Below are 18,370 nucleotides of genomic sequence, written 5' to 3' on the forward strand. Positions count from 1 at the left end.
TTGGGGGGGTCTACATAGCACCTTTTTTTTCTAGGAGTGTATATCTCATGTGCGTGCGGTGGCATTCATGCATATCACTACTTTAGTTCTTATACCCCCCCCCACACACACTCTCTCTCATTTGAAAAGAGGTTTGTATCCACCCAGAAGATATGTGCTTCTGGCAAGCTGTGATGCCTTCAATGGCTGTCTATCCTGTTTGCCCACTAACTAAAAATGAATTACAAACACACCGGTAGACAATGGTTGCCAGATAAAAGGTCAAAGTAAAGCACACAGATGATTCAAACACTGAAAAACTGATCCTGTGTCTCTACCCTTAAGTAAAAATGTGAAATATAAGAAAGTGACCGTTATAAAACACCGAACGAAGAGCTATGGGCTTAATTCTGCATAACTCTATACCTGTGAGTATATTGTATAGTTGAAAAAACACATTACGTTACAGCAATCTTACAAACATATAAATGGGACAATTACGACAGGGGTGTATTTCAGGGTTGCATTGCATGTTTTCACTACTTTCTGACTATTCATTGAACACAATAAATGGGACATCAGCCACGGGTACAATAAGTGAATGAAACAAAAAGAGAGCTGTTATAAGTAAGGCCAGGGAGAGGGGACAATGGCGCCGTTGGAAAACAAATCCTAGGTAGTTCATCAGCCATGTCAATGTATAGTATCATAAGACGATACTAATGCTAAGCTTCTGCTTGTAAGTCAAGTTTGCCTTAAAACACACGTATGAGTGAGGTCAACCGCCTATGGGTAACCAACAGGCCGTTATCTCAGTACTGTCAATGTCATGTCATATATCCATTGAACCTCTCATTATTATTGATTTATTATTCTATTAAAAACCAACATCTACATCGCTATTGTCTTTTTAAACAACCTGTGACAACGAGAAAATGACGCACTTTAAGAAAGACATCTACAGTCAATAGTGCATTTGATTCATGTGTTACATAAATATCATTTGGGCTGACTGTATGAGACTGCCAAGTAAACCAAACTTGATATCACTTGATAATCTTGATAATCACAAAATAATGCTAGATTATCTCACTGGTAATATACTTGGAAGCAACTGTTGTCTGGTCTTGGTTTCATTATAAATAAGTGATGGCTCCATGGCTATCATAGAGTGCATTCATTATTCTGGTTTTGTGAAACTGAAGGTTGGACTTGCTTTCCACGGTGCATGGCACACACTGTGTTTACTGGGACTCATTTGGTGACTGTACTGCTCTGCCTAGACGGTTGACCATTTCTATATTATTCCATAAGGCAGACAACCACCAAGGCAGTAAACCACATAGTAGGACAAAAATTCAAAAGATGGAACTCTGTCAGGGCCTCAACTTACTGTTGACAGTTAGAATAGTAGAATACACAAGGTGCAATTTCAAAGCGTAGTTGCGCATCACTAGTTTTCCTGTTGTGATATGTCACTCACTGACAGTCACTCAATTAGCCCATGTCAGTAACACATTTTTAGATTGGTAAATGAGTCTAGTTAGTCTAGCCAGCTATCTAAACTTGTAGTAATCGTGGCTGAATTACCGACTGGGCAAGCAGGGCACCCCAGGGGGATTCCAATTGATTTAGTTAGTCCCTCTCACTCAGATATCATTCACATGGAATAAGTCATGGCAACATGTGGAGAACGGCAGGAAATTAGCTGTAAAAACTGCAAAAACAATTGTTCTGTAAAACAAACCCAGTCGTTTACTTTTTCGTTAATGAAATACTTTTTTTCTGCCAACATATCCCTCTGTACGTTCAATCAGTTTTTCATCCCAGTTCTGAGTTCATGTGTAGCGGCTAATTGTATAGCCAGTAGGCTGTGTGTTTGGAGATGGACTGAGGTGAATGAAGCTACAGCGACCAGTGTGATAATGGCTGGGGTCACGTTTGCTGTTCTCCAAATAGCATTTCAAAAAATATTTTAAAAACTGTATCGAAATGCAGTAAATGAGCTTCAGCTTTCTTAAAACAGTCCGGACTAAGACCCTGGTTTACGGCCCTGAACACTACCACCAACACCAACAACAACAACTGTATGCCAGAGCAATAACATGTGATCAAAATAGATCACAGCAGTCCCTTACATACTGTAGCCATCTGTTAAGGACATTGCCTCAGCAAACCTACGCCTACAGAGAGTCCTCCAAGAATAGAGACAAATTAACATTGCATGCAGCCATTCAGTGTTCCTTGACTTAGTGTGGCAATTGAAGCTATAGAGTAGAAGCAGGTATAGGCTTATGTTCCCCCTAGAGATCTCTGCAGCAGAGGATAACACACTGCTGGCCAATCACAAGTCACATACACTCACCTACGTATTTATATGGACAGCGAAGCTAAAACGTTTAATATTGTCTTATGAAGCGCCAGTACAGAATATTTACCGCTTAGAAATTAAAGCACTTTATGTATCTCGTCCTCCCCATTTTAAATATTGGACAAATTCACTTATAGTGAATACTTATTGTGCCATTTTGGTGTCGCTTTTATTGTAAATTAGAAAAGAATATGTTTCTGGACACTTTTACATTAATGTACCAAGTTACAGATGCACAAAGATCCCTCAAAACATGCTATCCTCTCACCATTACCAATAACAGGGAGGTTACCATTTTTTTTGGGGGGGGGGGGCATGATATTTATGTCTCTGTAACTTTATCACACATCATTCATAATTATCCATAATCATGGTAGCATCCACCTTAATTTATAATCGTTCAGAAATATGATATTGTAATTTACAATGAAGGTGTCTCCAAAATACACTACACATTCATTTCTAGTGGGCATAGCACAACAGCACAACAGCACAACACAACAGCACAACAGCACAACAGCACAACCAATATGAACTGCAAATGCATCCAACAGGTTTGTAGTCACAAGCTTGATGTACTCATTGTGTGTTAGGAATATGGGACCAAGTAATAAACTTTCGACTAAATATAATACACTGTAAGTGAATTCGTCCAAATACTTCTAATACGTTCAACTGGGGGGACTACATACATAACGTGCTTTCATTTCTAAACGGTAAAACAGTTATGTATGATAATATGCTGGGGTATAGAGACAAATTAAACATGTAGATTCACTGTTCCACAAAACACGTAGGGGAGTGCATATCGTTTCCTTCGCTTTGACAACCACATGCTATTCAGTGACCAGATGGAGACTATGACATAATATGAAGACACCGCTCTGATGCATGCAGTAGGTCCGTTGTTTCTGATATGAGGAGATCCCAACTTTGTGATCTATGTTAATTTACAGTCCCTCATCACGTCCTTGTTTTTCCCATTTGAAAGAGACAAAGATAGAACACAGTGAAGCTGGTGGGAGACTTTTCTCAGGTACACCTTGCCTTTTCAAATAGCAACCAGCTGAATGAAGCTAACTAAAGCACTAGGCACAAAATGCCATATACTTCTTCCAATAGGGGCAGTGTATTTACCAGTATCAATGTTTGATCAATAGATGTCTTCGTAAATGTGCATCACAAATGTGTTTATTAGCCCATGAGGGTTAGCAAAAGCTGCTTCTCATAGTACCTGCACTGCATATTGCAAAGGAAGCCCTACAGTTCAGGTATTACACGTCCACTTGGGACACCAACAGTTTGATTATACAACACACACAAACACTCACACAGACATACAAAACACAAGAGACACACACTTGTGAAACAATTTACAAATAGCAAATAAGCTTCGTACAATCTCCCACCCACCCTCTTATTCCCAAAGAAATGTCTAAAACACGCCTATGATTTATGTGTATCATTTATGTCCACGCACACTTTATATAAAAAAAAGTTAGGTTTTTTGGGGGGGGGGGTGTATCATTTGGCATGAATGCTTTTTGTATGAAAATTCAGCATCTGTTCTAATGTATGCAGTGTGATAACTGCTGTTAGAAGGGATTAATTCCTGAAAAGAATGCATTTAAAAAGGGTAAAAACAGAGAGAAGCTCACACGATGGTTCGGATTTGAATAAAAAATAAATGCTTGCACAAACACGGCACAAGTCAATACATAGAGTAGCAAGCAATAACAAAAGCCAAGAAACGTTGAATTACCTTATCGAAAAATAGAACAAAAGCTACTCTAATACGTGAATTCTACAACCAAACATTCGATAAAAAATGATTATTATTCTCTAAAACTAAAATATCTCTGGTAACAGTAGTGCACTTATCGGTTTAAGCAGTGCAACACATATGCAAGAAAATAATGCAGTCCTCTTATCAAGCTTTTAAGATTATTTTTTTTTTCCTTTAGAAAATAAAAAAAAACGAAAATCATAGAATTTAATTTCTTAAGTAAAACAATTCAATATTAAGCACAGGCATTTGAAGAAAATTTGCAATGCAGCACTTTGTTTCTATCTACAACATATTGTTTTCAGACTGTACTGTAATTGTGGTTAGTTACGATCTCATCGTTGTAACTAAAAAAAAAAAAGTGTCTACTCAAAAGAAATGAGCAAAAACGTCAGATTGCAGTTGCAGGCAGACGTGTCTGTCTTATTTTGGATAAAATGCAAGAACAACAAGACAAAGATCAGAGCAGAGCCTTTGAGTGACGTGACACTCGAACGGTCTCCCCACTCCCTACTCCCAAATCTATTCTGTACACACTTGTGTCTAGGTATCCGGTGAAAACAGGAATGTATCTTATTGTCTGGAAAGTCCATCTGCAAATTGTGGTATATTATGAAGTAGGCTAATTATTGACCCGGGTATATGTTATCATGCTTTATTTTGCCTCGTGTCTCGCTTGTCTGCATGTCATTTGGGCCACCAGGTGGAGCTAAGATTTCAGGAGTAGTGCATTTCATTTTTCTCCACCTGCTCAAATAGCTGGGTCATATCCTTAGGAACAGGGTAGACAAGAGTTTTAGGTCATAGGATGATATTTCTGTCCACTGCAAGTTCACAGAATCATTCTCAATTCACCGTTAATCCATTTGACGGCTGTCTTAAACTTCCTTGGTAAATCATTCCATTATCAAATCATATATATATATTTTTTTAAATCATTTGAACGATAATAGTAATAATGACGAATCGCGTCGTAATCTACAGCTGATAACAGTCTGGTACACGTTGTGGGAGCAGCAATCATGATAAGTCTGGTGACATACTCAAGCCTGCCACAACTGCACATGTCAAATCATCTTCATAGAACTAAACCCATAATTTAGAAACAGATTAAGTCAAGAAGAACATTCTTCTGTCTTCTGTTAATAAGTTATAGCCTGAACAGTCTTCTAAGATATTAGTGGCAGTGGATGCAAACGAAATAAACTCCTAACAATAATTACTTTTTGTTTGTTTGTTGCTCAAATACTGTCTTATCAACAACGCTAATTTCGTCAACTTAACCTGAACCATCAAATTGCATGGACAGTAAAACAGTAACCAAATAACCATTCCTATGCCCACTCACAGGAAGTTACATTTCAGTACAATTAGTCAAATCATCTTGTACCTCCACAACAGCTGCATTTTAATCCCTCGATACCATAATAATAAATAAAAACCCAGTGTCAAATGAATTACTCTCCTTTTCTTATCCGACATAAGAAGGCAAACTTGTGACCAACAATGTTTTTTAAGAGGGAATCTTTAGCCCAAGCCAGATCTTTTTTTTTTTTTTTTGAAAATCATACCACAGTAAGCTTGGACGCCTATAGTGCCCAAAACGGTCAATATGGGATCACATTTACCATGTTAGAAATTCCATGGCAATGTTTGCACACGCGCACACACACACACACACACACACAAGCAGTCACGCACACATACAAATACACAAGCACACACATACACACATGAACACATACACTCATACAAACATATATCTATACTGTATATAGGTGTGTAAGTTTGAATTTGTGTATGTGTGTGTTTCTTTCGTAGGCCTTTCGGTAGTGTTCAACACATAAATCAGTAATTTTAGGAAAGCATACATTTAGAGGCCTGTAGTAAGGATCCATCCAGTGGATCAATATCAAACTACAAAGCCTTAAGGCCACCATCTTGTTTTTCTTTTAGAATAACAACAAAAAAAACTCCTTTCTGGGAAACTTAATGTGCCAGTGTCTATACTCATTACTCTTCATGCCCCAAAATAAAAAAATCTAGTGCCATTTTTCTTTTTCATTCTTTTTTAAAAGAAGTGCATCTATTTGTACTTATCCGTCGGAGACATGCATTCGCATGTGGTCATTGAAGTGCTCAATTTGGTCGAACTTGGCAGGACAGACGGAGCACACGTAGGTGGTCCCTTCTTGGCAGCTTGCCTCCGCAGCCACACCCACTCCTGTTCCGACCCCACCCCCTATTCCGGCACCTCCGCTGACGGGCATGGCGAGGGCCACCACTCCGGCGCCGGGTTCGGGCACGGCCATGGGGATGGAGACGGGACCACCGGCGCCTGCTGCCCCCGACAGACCTGTGACGGCGCCCGCTGTGCTGTGCAGAGCCATGTGTCTCTCCAGCAGGGTCTTGTGCGAGAACTTCTTCTTGCAGATGTAGCACTCGTAGGACTTCTCTCCACGGTGCAGCCGCATGTGGACGTTGAGGGAGCTCTTTTGGGTGAAGCGTTTGTTGCAGATGCTGCACTGGTAGGCACGCACCCCTGTGTGTGTGACCATGTGTTTGATTAGGTAATCCTTCAGGGAGAACGAGCGCCAGCAGATGCTGCACTGATGTGGTTTCTCACCTGGATATACACAGAAGTCACAGTCATTAGGAGGAAAAATGGGAGACAGAAAAACACAAAACCGTGCTAAACAACGAAGGACACCGACAGCGCAACTCGATTCTTCCAATGTAGCCTTGAAAATGTCATTTTGAAAATGAATGAGGACTGTGCCCGTCACAAAACAAGTTAAAACCAATGCCCTAACAAAGTTTGACCTCACTGCCAAGCAGCCATTGTTGATCTGCACACTCGTCCTCCATCTGTTTACGAATAAGTATATCGGCTTGAATATATTTTTGAAAATATTTAAAATAACAGAATTCTGCTCTTAACTGGAATATAAAGAGCCCGTTTATGAATTCTGGTAGAATTAGAACTCCTTCCTGCTCAGTGGTAGTTGCCATCCCTCTTTTTGAAAACATTTTTCATATTTATGCACCAACCACCACCCACTGATAAAACTCTAAATTACAAATAGTAATCAATGTGTCATATTTTACAGGACTAGCTTCATTGGCAACCATACAGGACCTTAAGTATCGCTCACTGTATTAATCAAATACAGAAATATCAGCTATGATGCAGGCTGCCAAAGTTCATTTTTCAATGTGACAGAGCCTTAGAACTCATTTGTACCGCTCAGCTGAATCAAAATCAGGGATTGACATTAAGGTAGCCTAAAACTGATATTTCTGGTTCCTCCCCATTGTTTAAGTGAAGACAATTGATGGCATTTCTTTGTGTAAAAAAAAAACTAGGGCCATAAAATGCCAGAAATGTTCTGTCTTTCACTTAAAACATGGGGAGGAATCAAAAAAGATCATATTTAAGCTACTGGAATTATTTGCAGTTTGGTTGTTTTCAGTTTTTTTTTGATGCCCTTGATGTCAATCCCTAAAACGAATAGTTCTTTCATGCACAGAAAACCTATGTAATTTCCCTTATGCTAGTAAAATATTTGTTTGCTATTAGTCATCCATCAAGAAATATCCTACATACTTCAAGCCATTAAACACAATAAATATTTATCCATTGCTACATGTTAACTTAAAGAACCATTCATTGCGTTTGTGTATTTTATGTTTGCAAATGTACAGGGAAATTATTTGAACCACAAACCACTCATGGCAATATACTAGTGTTACATGCAAAATGGTAAGAGGAGCTAGTGTACTCACCAGTGTGCACAAACATGTGTTTGACATAGTTCTGTTTAGCAGTAAAGGTTTTAGTGCATAGAGTGCACTCATAGGGCTTCTTCTCCCCCTGTCCCATCTGGGCCGCCTGTTGCTGTTCCCGCGCTGCCTGCTGCTGTACCATCAACTGCTGAGAGAATGGGGGCATACAAGGGGGCGGCACGGCCACAAACTGGGTCTGTTGGCCTCCCATGGACTGTGGCAGGCTGAAGAGGAAGGGCTTGTTGTTGCTGGCCGACTGTGTGGCAAAGAGGTTGGGCAGGTAGGAGTTGCTGGCCGTGCCCATTACCTGGGTGTTGCTGGTCATGGTGAGCGGCATCCTCAGGTTGCTGGTGTGGGATTCGGCCTGGCGCATATAGAGTGGGGCACTTGGCAGGGACTGGGCCATGATTGGGTTGGGCAGGGGCTGCAACATGTTACTGTCGCTAGTGCCGTGGGATGTGCCCCTGTCCTCCGTCTCATGCATCTGCTCTGGGGAGGAGTCATTGACATCGATCTGCACTGGGGTCCCCTCGCACTGTTGCCCCTCTCCAACCCCTTCCCTCCCAAAGCCAAGCAGGTACTGCTGCTGATCCACGGAGTCTGGCTCAGTACCGATGGAGGAGCTTACCCCTGAGTCAAAGCTTTCACCCTTCGGCTCACTCTCCACACCCTCAACGTGTTCTGTGTCTTCTGTGCACTCATCCATACCATAGCTGCTGTACTCGTCCTCTGCCTCCTGCTTTATGTGAACGCCTCCTGTCTGTATGCGTACCGGTCGGGGCTGCTTGCGGCAGTGGGTGGTCTCAGGAGTGGATAGGAAGCGTTCCATCTGCTGTGACCTCTCATGGATGCGGGTGATCCACGGCGGGTCCTGGTCATGCTGGTCCTTCTGCGTGCCGAGGGCTGGGTCGTAGCTTGTTGTCATACTGGTTACGTAGTGGGAGCGCTCACGGGTTCCATTCTGCAGTGAAAGGCCGGAGTAGGAGTAATGCGATGTGTACGCACGCTCTAGGTTCTGCTGGGACGTGGCCTGCATGTACACTGACTCTGCATCGCTGCTGGGCCCAGAGGTGCCTGACTCAGGTGTGCCCCGGGGCGTCTCCTGCCCAGAGTCTCCTGGGTTGACAGGGAACCCCCCTGGCCCGGCCAGGCCCACATTCTGGGACACGATGCGGGTGCACTCATCGATGACCGTTTTGATCTGCAGTATGCTGGCAGCAGTGAGGATCTGGAGAGCTTCCGATTGGGAAACCCGCAGGACCCCACTGTACATGAAGTCTATCAGCTTCTGGATGGACTGCACCGAGACCACCGAGGGGACCTCAATGTCACTGTAGCCCAGGAGCAGCTTGTCCTGAAAGAAGGGGCTCCCAGCGGCCAGCACGCAGCGGTGGGCTCGCAGCATGCTTCCATGGATCCGAACAGTCACGTCACAGAAGTGCCCGCGGTTGCGCTGCTCATTGAGGGTCTCAAGTACAGAATTGCTGAAGTTGTGGAGATTGATGTTATGAATGCGCTCGGTCATCCCCTTGCAACTGATGTCACCTGGAAAAAAGAAGAAGAAAACACCAAACGTTTCAAATGATGACTCAATCTTTACAAATGTGGGCCACATGATGAGCAACAATCTAATAAAAAAAAATGTGAAATTGATTATCAAATACATTTTGAGAAGCAACACAGCTGCACTGTTGTAGGGACATAATCACGATATTTAGCACAGATATGCCTAATTGAATCCACTTCAACATATAACCTTTCCCATCCACCCCATGTGATTTCCTCACATTTCGGTGGTCATCTTATTTGATGTTCTTTCATCTTATGTTGGCATTTGATATCGAAACAATCCTATCAGTCGAGGTCAACTGGCTGGTTCGTTAGTTGGATGAATGTCTGCACGAAACAGCACGACAAAGGATCTGTGGGGCAATAGCGGGAACGACACAACCAAGACGGTTCCCATCCAATTAGTTTTGTTCCTATCTTTACAAGTCTGGTGATATATTTTCTATGAGACTCCAAACCCCCAGTAGGTGGTGGTGTGGGTTTAGACTATAAAAGCCTCGTTCATCAGCCGCCAGCGTGCACTGTGACGTGGTTCCTAACTACCCTACTCTCCGGATGTCAGGACGTTACACAGCTAGGCTTAAGCCCTGTTTAAGGTAGTATTTGCGCCCGTCTCCTTTGCTAAAATGTAGAAGCCAAACTCACGAATGGAGTGGTGACTGGCCTAAACACAAATTGTACATAATAAACTACAAATCTAAAAAACAAAAATGGCTCAGCTATAGGCTTCATGATATTTCCCGCGTTACAGTATTGCTCTCAATTCACGCATTGTTAAAGCTCTTCTTAGATATAAACAACACACGACTTACTTGTTGAATGTTTTACTGTTACCCCGGACATTTGTAGATCAGTTCAACAAGACTGGATATGACAATGACAATCAATGGCATCCAATCGCTTTGTCCCTCCACACGTGGAAGCTAGATTCATTGAGTGGGGTAAATGGGGTGTTCTACTATTTTACCATTACATCTCATCTAAACGTAACATCATCGATTTGTCTTAACCTCATCTGTATCAAACCACGAAATATGATTTTGCATTAGTCCTCCAGCAAACAGCCTCATTATTACTCTCCTCAACAACAACACAAACAAATGGCTCCTCTGTGAGACTGAACACCTGTCCCTACAATCTGTATACGTTTTACATATTTTCATTCATCCACATAACCCACACCCGGAGCACAAGGGTTCTTAAAACCACTGCTATAATACAACGCCTCTCCCTTTACTCACTGGGTACGCACTGTACATCACACACACACACACACACGTTTATTCATATAGCACCTGACCCCTCTTCACTACTATCACCCTTGTAATTATCTTATGCTTAGCAGTAAAACCACAATGAAATTAGGCTACTTTACTATGCAACCATGGTGACAGAACAAACAAAAAAACCCACCTCCCCTTGATGTTAAACACGATCATCAAGATCTATCTAGATAATGTATATTCATGGCCACGCCTTGCTTTTAGGTCAACAAAAGGAGAGCTCTCAAGTGATTACCTTTGACCAGCTGTCAGTGAAGGTGAAAGCCTTGTATCTAGGTGACTATTTACTATAGAAGGTAGACATTCTATCAAAAACCAAGGGAAGGACTAATGAATACTACTTATTATTATTCGTTTCTGGGAAACCACATATGATCGTAAATCGAAATAAATAAATGAAACAGAAAACAACGAATTCAAAAGAACAAACCAGAAACAGAAAATGTTAATGATCGCAACACGCAGGACAGATTTGGCATATATGAATAAAACCATATTCAATGTCTGTTTCAATACATGCGAAACACAGCCATGCTGCTAGTGTAGCCTAACTATGAGGGGCACTCTCCCTGACTGACCACAGAAATATACTCACACAGTCAGATGACGCTTGGTTGGGAAGATGTGTGTGAGGCTGGTGATGAGGTACAGGACACACTGCTACAGGTTCCTGGTGGAGGTGGCTGAGAGAAGACCAGTGCAATACCTTCCGTCCTCTCTGCTTGCCTCTATCACAGGTCGCTCTGCCACAGTGGTCTCTTCAATACCGCCCTATAGAGGGAACAAGAATCAATTCAGAAATCAACATGCTCATTCTGAGGAAGAAGTGTCTGACCTTGATACGTAGAGACCGACTCCAGCTCGTAACTTACAAAAGACGACTGGGGACACTTTGAAGTGGCGACGTTGGATGCAATGCAATGGATGTGTTCAACTTTCCAACGTAAAGAGTGAGTGGACCTTCTAGACTAATACTCTAGTGGACATGTAAACCGCCAACTATACGTCAAGGTTGGAAATCACGTGGCCAAGTCTCTTTTCAGCCGTTATCTAAACAGTGAACCACACACAGCCAAAGGAGATCCATCCACCTTTCGGTCTGACGTACCCACAATTATATTATATCTCCTCATATCGTATTTGTCAGTTCTGAATAAAATGTCAAAGGCTATAGACATACTGTTATGCTCACAGTTCCGATCGTTATCAGAAAAGCATTTAGAGACCAGAAATGTCTACAACCTGCCTCGAGCGGACCTACAGAGGACACAGGAGCTTGAATCAATTTAATAAAAGGTTGCAACAATCGCTAAAGGATTGCTCTCCAATATAAAAGTCTCCAACTGGATTGTGTGTGTGTGTGTGTGTGTGTGTGTGTGTGTGTGTGTGTGTGTGTGTGTGTGTGTGTGTGTGTGTGTGTGTGTGTGTGTGTGTGTGTGTGTGTGTGTGTGTGTGTGTGTGTGTGTGTGTGTGTGTGTGTGTGTGTGTGTGTGCGTGCGTGCATACCAAGGCCGTACTGAACGTGATTTCAAATCCCTGGTTTTCCCAGTCCCTATGTCTTGCGTCTCTCTAGGTTGCAACACTCATTACCAAGTTCCAAACTGCCTCTGGAAGCAATGTCAGAACAAGAACTGTTCATTGGGAGCTTCATGAAATGGGTTTCCATGCGCAATGCCAAGCGTCGGCTGAAGTGGTGTAAAGCTCGCCGCCATTGGACTCAGTGGAAACGCGTTCTCTGGAGTGATGAATCATGCTTCACCATCTGGCAGTCTTGACGGATGAATCTGGGTTTGGCGGTTGCCAGGAGAAAGCTACCTGCCCCTATGCATAGTGCCAACTGTAAAGAGGAATCATTTGGGCTAGTAAAGGGAAATCTTAATGCTACAGCATACAATGACATTCTAGATGATTCTGTGCTTCCAACTTTGTGGAAACAGTTTGGGGAAGGCCCTTTCCTGTTTCAGCATGACAATGTCCCCTGTGGCACAAAGCAAGGTCCATACAGAAATGGTTTGTTGAGGTCGGTGTGGAAGAACTTGACTGGCCTGCACAGAGCCCTGACCTCAACCTCATTGAACACCTTCAGGATGAATTGGAACACTGACTGCGAGCCAGGCCTAATCACCCAACATCACTAATGCTCGTGGCTGAATCGAAGCAAGTCACCGTAGCAAAATTCCAACATCTAGGGGAAAGCCTTCCCAGAAAAGTGGAGGCTGTTATAGCAGCAAAGGGGGGAACCAAATCCATATTAATGCCCATGATTTTGGAATGAGATGTTCGACAAGAAGGTGTCTAAATACTTTTGGTGATGCAATATATATATATATAGTTGAAGTTGGGAAATGTACAGACACTCAACCACTCACAAATGTCTTGTTATAACAAACTGTAGTTTTGGCAAGTCGGTTAGGACATCTACTTTGTGCATGACACAAGTAATTTTTCCAACAATTGTTTACAGACAGATTATTTAACTTGAAATTCACTGTATCACAATTCCAATGGGCCAAAAGTTTACACACACTAAGTTGTGCCTTTAAACAGCTTGGAAAATTCCATAAAATTATGTCATGGCTTTAGAAGCTTCTGATGGCTAATTTACATAAGTTCAGTCAATAGGAGGTGTACCTATGGATGTATTTCAAGGCCTACCTTCAAACTCAGTGCTTCTTTGCTTGACATCATGGGGAAATTAAAAGAAATCAGCCAAGACCTCAGAAAACAAATTGTAGACCTCCATAAGTCTGGTTTGCCCTTGGGAGCAATTTCCAAATGCCTGACGGTACCACGTTAATCTGTACAAACAATAGTATGCAAGTATAAACACCATGGGAGCACGCAGCTGCCCTACCGCTCAGGAAGGAGACACGCTATGTCTCATAGAGATGCACGTACTTTGGTGCGAAAAGTGCAAATCAATCCCAGAACAACAGCAAACGACCTTGTGAAGATGCTGGAGGAAACTGGTACAAAAGTATCTATATCCACAGTAAAACGAGTCCTATATCGACATAACCTGAAAGGCCGCTCAGCAAGGAAGAAGCCACTGCTCCAAAACCACCATAAAAAAAACTGACTACGGTTTGCAACTGCACATGGGGACAAAGATCGTACTTTTTGGAGAAATGTGCCCTGGTCTGATGAAACAAAAATAGAACTGTGACCATCGTTGTGCTAGGTGGAAAAAGATGGAGGCTTGCAAGCCGAAGAACACCATCCCAACCGTGAAGCACGGGGTGGCAGCATCATGTTGTGGGGGTGTTTTGCTGCAGGAGGGACTGGTGCACTTCACAAAATATATGGCATCACGAGGAAGGAAAATTAGGTGGATATATTGAAGCAATATCTCAAGATATCAGTCAGGAAGTTAAAGCTTGGTCGCAAATGGGTCTTCCAAATGGACAATGACCCCAAGCATACTTCCAAAGTTGTGGCAAAATGGCTTAAGGACAACAAAGTCAAAGTACTGGAGTGGCCATCACAAAGCCCTGACCTCAATCCTATAGACAATATGTGGGCAGAACTGCAAGGAGGCCTACAAACCTTATTCAGTTACACCAGCTCTGTCAGGAGGAATGGGCCAAAATTCACCCAACTTATTGTGAGAAGCTTGTGGAAGGCTATCCGAAACGTTTGACCCAAGTTAAACAATTTAAAGGCAATGCTACCAAATACTAATGTGTGTAAACCTCTGACCCACTGGGAATGTGATGAAATAAATAAAAGCTGAAATAAATCATTCTCTCAACTATTTTTCTGACATTTCACATTCTTAAAATAAAGTGGTGATCCTAACTGACCTTAAACGGGGAATTTTTACTAGGATTAAATGTCAGGAATTATGAAAAGCTGAGTTTGAATGTATTTGGCTAAGGTGTATGTAAACTTCCAACTTCAACTGTAAATATCAAAAGTGGTGTTACTATGGCGTACCATATTAGGAGCTTATGATCAGTAGCACTTGACAAAACTTTCGGAAGGTAAGGGTGATCACGAGCGGCTAGATGTTCTTCACCATTCCGCCATCAGATTTGCCACCAATGCTCCTTATAGGACACATCACTGCACTCTATACTCCTCTGTAAACTGGTCATCTCTGTATACCCGTCTCAAGACTCACTGGTTGATGCTTATTTATAAAACCCTCTTAGGCCTCACTCCCCCTATCTGAGATATTTACTGCAGCCCTCATCCTCCACATACAACACCTGTTCTGCCAGTCACATTCTGTTAAAGGTCCCCAAAGCACACACATCCCTGGGTCGCTCGTCTTTTCAGTTCGCTGTAGCTAGCGACTGGAACAAGTTGCAACAAACACTCAAACGGAACAGTTCTCTTCATTCAAAGACTCAATCATGGACACTCTTACTGACAGTTGTGGCTGCTTTGCGTGATGTCTCTACCTTCTTGCCCTCCGTGCTGTTGTCTGTGCCCAATAATGTTTGTACCATGTTTTGTGCTGCTACCATGTTGTTGTCACGTTGTGTTGCTACCATGCTGTGTTGTCATGTGTTGCTGCCATGCTATGATGTTGTCTTAGGTCTCTCTTTATATGTAGTGTTGTGTTGTCTCTCTTGTCGTGATGTGTGTTTAGTTCTATATTTTATTTTATTGTTAGTTTATTTTTAATCCCAGCCCCCGTCCCCACAAGAGGCCTTTTGCCTTCTGGTAGGCCGTCATTGTCAATAATAATTTGTTCTCAACTGACTTGACTAGTTAAATAAAGGTTCAATAAAAAATAAACAGTCAAATCATATATACCATAACACATAAGGCATTCATGGAGAAACACAAAAAGGCATTCAGCTACACCCAGCATGTGATTCTCAGGTTTACAGAGACTCTAAAGCTATACAAGTTTACAGTGCAGTACGAAATTATTGACACCCTTGAAAATGATGAGCAAAAATGTATAAAATAAAATGTATAAAATAAAATAGATAATTGAAATTCTGAGCTATATTGCACGCAAAACATTTTTGGAAATGATATTATTTTATACTAATACAATTGCTCAGAAATATATTTTGTTTAACCCTTTACACTCGTCTCTGTATAGGAGTTGAAAATGGCATAGGCACTGATAAATGCCTAAATTGGTACAGTTACATGCTCTACATAACGTCCGAGCTCGGCCTCTGTGCTTCACAGCTCTGTATGGGTTTTGACTGACAAGACGCTCTAAAACGTGAGCATTGCGCACGACAAGAAACTGCCCCCTATCCCTCCCGCTAATGGGCAACTGTCGCAAAAAAAAAATTGGACTGACCGAGTGAGGGAAATTCTGTAAATTAAGAGGACTCGGTGTATGTTTGAAATATTAAAAAGGAAATACTGCTTTGATGTCATACAAGGAAGTCCAAATGTGCACTTCACATTTCCATGTCATAAAACTCGTGTCATATACAGTGTCCACGTTTACGATCACTATGTTCGATGACATGTTATTGTACCCAGGGTTATGCTGAACAGAATTAGCCTATGTTTGTCTACTGTGATGAACATTTGCAGCGTCACGCGCACTTGAACGCCTCCATAACTCCTTTCTATGAGCACCTATATCTGTTACCCTCAATTGCATTGTGAAAGCTTAAGACCGCAATGTTGTGTTTTAATAGTGGACCGGTTTTTGGGAGGGGGTTGCGTAAAACAACAACGGTAATTGTGTGACGGCGGTTGATGCAGGGTTGTGTTCCAAACAAAACGACTGCAAGTGTTCTTGCTCGAGTTCCTCAACGGCACAGCTAGGAGAGCTCAACAAACCCCAAAAAAACACCTTACATGTGAAGACTCATTTTCTGAGATTACTTGGGAAATGTGCACACTTTGGAGAGGTGTGTGGCCACTTGGTGACACCAGTTAGGCCTCTCACTCAAGCTCTTGTAATGATTTTTGTCTTATGTTGCACCTACAACACGTGTTTCAGGAATGTTCTTGCCATGTTCCTGAATGTATCCCAGAGTATTTTCAGATTTCGTTGTCAACAAATGTGGCAAAAAGTACAGTAAATGTCAAATGCACATCAAATCGACAGTGTCATGTTTTGTGTTCAGTCTTGTGTCAGGTGAACTGTTTTGGCCTCACCTTTGGTCTAATCATTCCCATAATCTCCAAACTGTTCCCTTTCAACTGCTACCATGGTTATATCTTTTATATTTATTCAGTAAGAAACATTTCAATGTAGCCCCATCCATATAGGCCAATTCCCACCAGTTAACAAGAAATTACACTTTAAAATAAAATGAAAATAAGGTACGTGTCAAAATGATTGACACCTCTGTTTTCCTTACCTTTCACTAGCTCACCCTGCGAGGATAACGACACTGAGCCTTTTTCTAAAAGAGAACGCATTGGTCACATTGAGTGGGATCGTAGACGATTGTTCCATACAGGATTTTTCTAGATCCTTGATCTCCTTTGTCTGCGCTTAGGGACTGCCCTCTTCATATCAAACCACATGCTTTTAATGGGTTTCAAGTCTGGAGACTAAAATGGCAATTGCAAAAATGCCGATTTTTGTGGCCAAATTAAGCATTTCTTTGTGGATCCACTTGTGGCCACGTTTCAGCCTCCTAGCAGAGGCGACCAGGTTTTTTTGGGCTAAAATGTCCACGTACTGGGTAAAGTTCATGATGCCGTTGACCGTAACATCAAGGATCCACACCCATATTTTACAGTAGGTATGGGGGTTCTTTTCTGCTCATAAATTCTCATTTGGACGCCAAACCCACCAGTGGTGTTAGTGGCCAAAGCCCTTTATTTTCATGTCATCTGACCCAAGCACTGGTTCCAATCCAAGTGCCAACTCGAGGGATGTACATTTGTTGGGTGACACGAAGAAGAAATAACATGACCCCTAGCGTTTATAGAGACATTGTTACCTGTTAAACCAAATATTTATCTGAGCAATTGTACTAGTAGAAACACATTTGACCATACAATATAGCTCAGTGTTTCAATTATTTATTTTATAGTCATTTCTGCTCATCTTTTATCAAGGGTGTGAATCATTTTGGATCATACTCTATGTGCACGACCACAAACTACGGCCAGTTTATGCCTCCTCGGGTTTTTACTGTTCACAGAATGGAGGAAATGTCCATATGTCAAACTCAAAATAAACCTATTCATATCATGAGGTTCGCTGAAGGATAAATAAATACTCATAGTTCATTTGAACCATTCTGTTGTGGTCTTCTTGTTTAGATGCTGCGACTGATATGCTTATAGTACAACACAAGCAAATGTATTCTCGTCAACTCAGCCAAATGTGTCAATGTCTTCCCATTCAAAAAATGTAATCATACTTCTGGTCTTCATGAATAGGATCATACAGTATACAGTAGGAGTATTATGTTAAGCCCTGAGCTTGATTAAAACCCTTACATTTCAGTAGATGTGTACGGTATGTGGGTAACCAACGACAGTTTTAATATTCTAAGGCGCCAACAAATCCTTACATTTATTTGACTGGGAAAATGTACTCGCATCAAGTTACACAACTTGTATTAACTTCCGTTCCTGCCTGCAACAGACAAAGAAGACATAACATGTGACGGCAATGAATACGGAATTGTCTCTATAAATACTTTA

General features: G+C 41.8%; 1 protein-coding gene across 1 annotated transcript in view; it reads right to left on the reverse strand.

The window, feature by feature from the left end:
- Positions 1 to 889: 889 nt before the first annotated feature.
- The window catches only part of LOC124006460 (zinc finger and BTB domain-containing protein 20-like), a 46,968-nt gene continuing 29,487 nt past the window's right edge, over positions 890 to 18,370 (reverse strand). Inside the window, exons 3-5 of the mRNA XM_046316487.1 lie at positions 11,370 to 11,545; positions 7,923 to 9,467; positions 890 to 6,762 (exon numbers count right to left, since the gene is read on the reverse strand). Coding sequence (XP_046172443.1) covers positions 6,233 to 6,762; positions 7,923 to 9,447 — 2,055 coding nt within the window. The 5' untranslated portion in view covers positions 9,448 to 9,467; positions 11,370 to 11,545 and the 3' untranslated portion in view covers positions 890 to 6,232. The remainder of the gene's footprint in view (positions 6,763 to 7,922; positions 9,468 to 11,369; positions 11,546 to 18,370) is intronic.

Source organism: Oncorhynchus gorbuscha, linkage group LG02 (genome assembly GCF_021184085.1).
Source record: "Oncorhynchus gorbuscha isolate QuinsamMale2020 ecotype Even-year linkage group LG02, OgorEven_v1.0, whole genome shotgun sequence".
Classification (NCBI taxonomy): domain Eukaryota; kingdom Metazoa; phylum Chordata; class Actinopteri; order Salmoniformes; family Salmonidae; genus Oncorhynchus; species Oncorhynchus gorbuscha.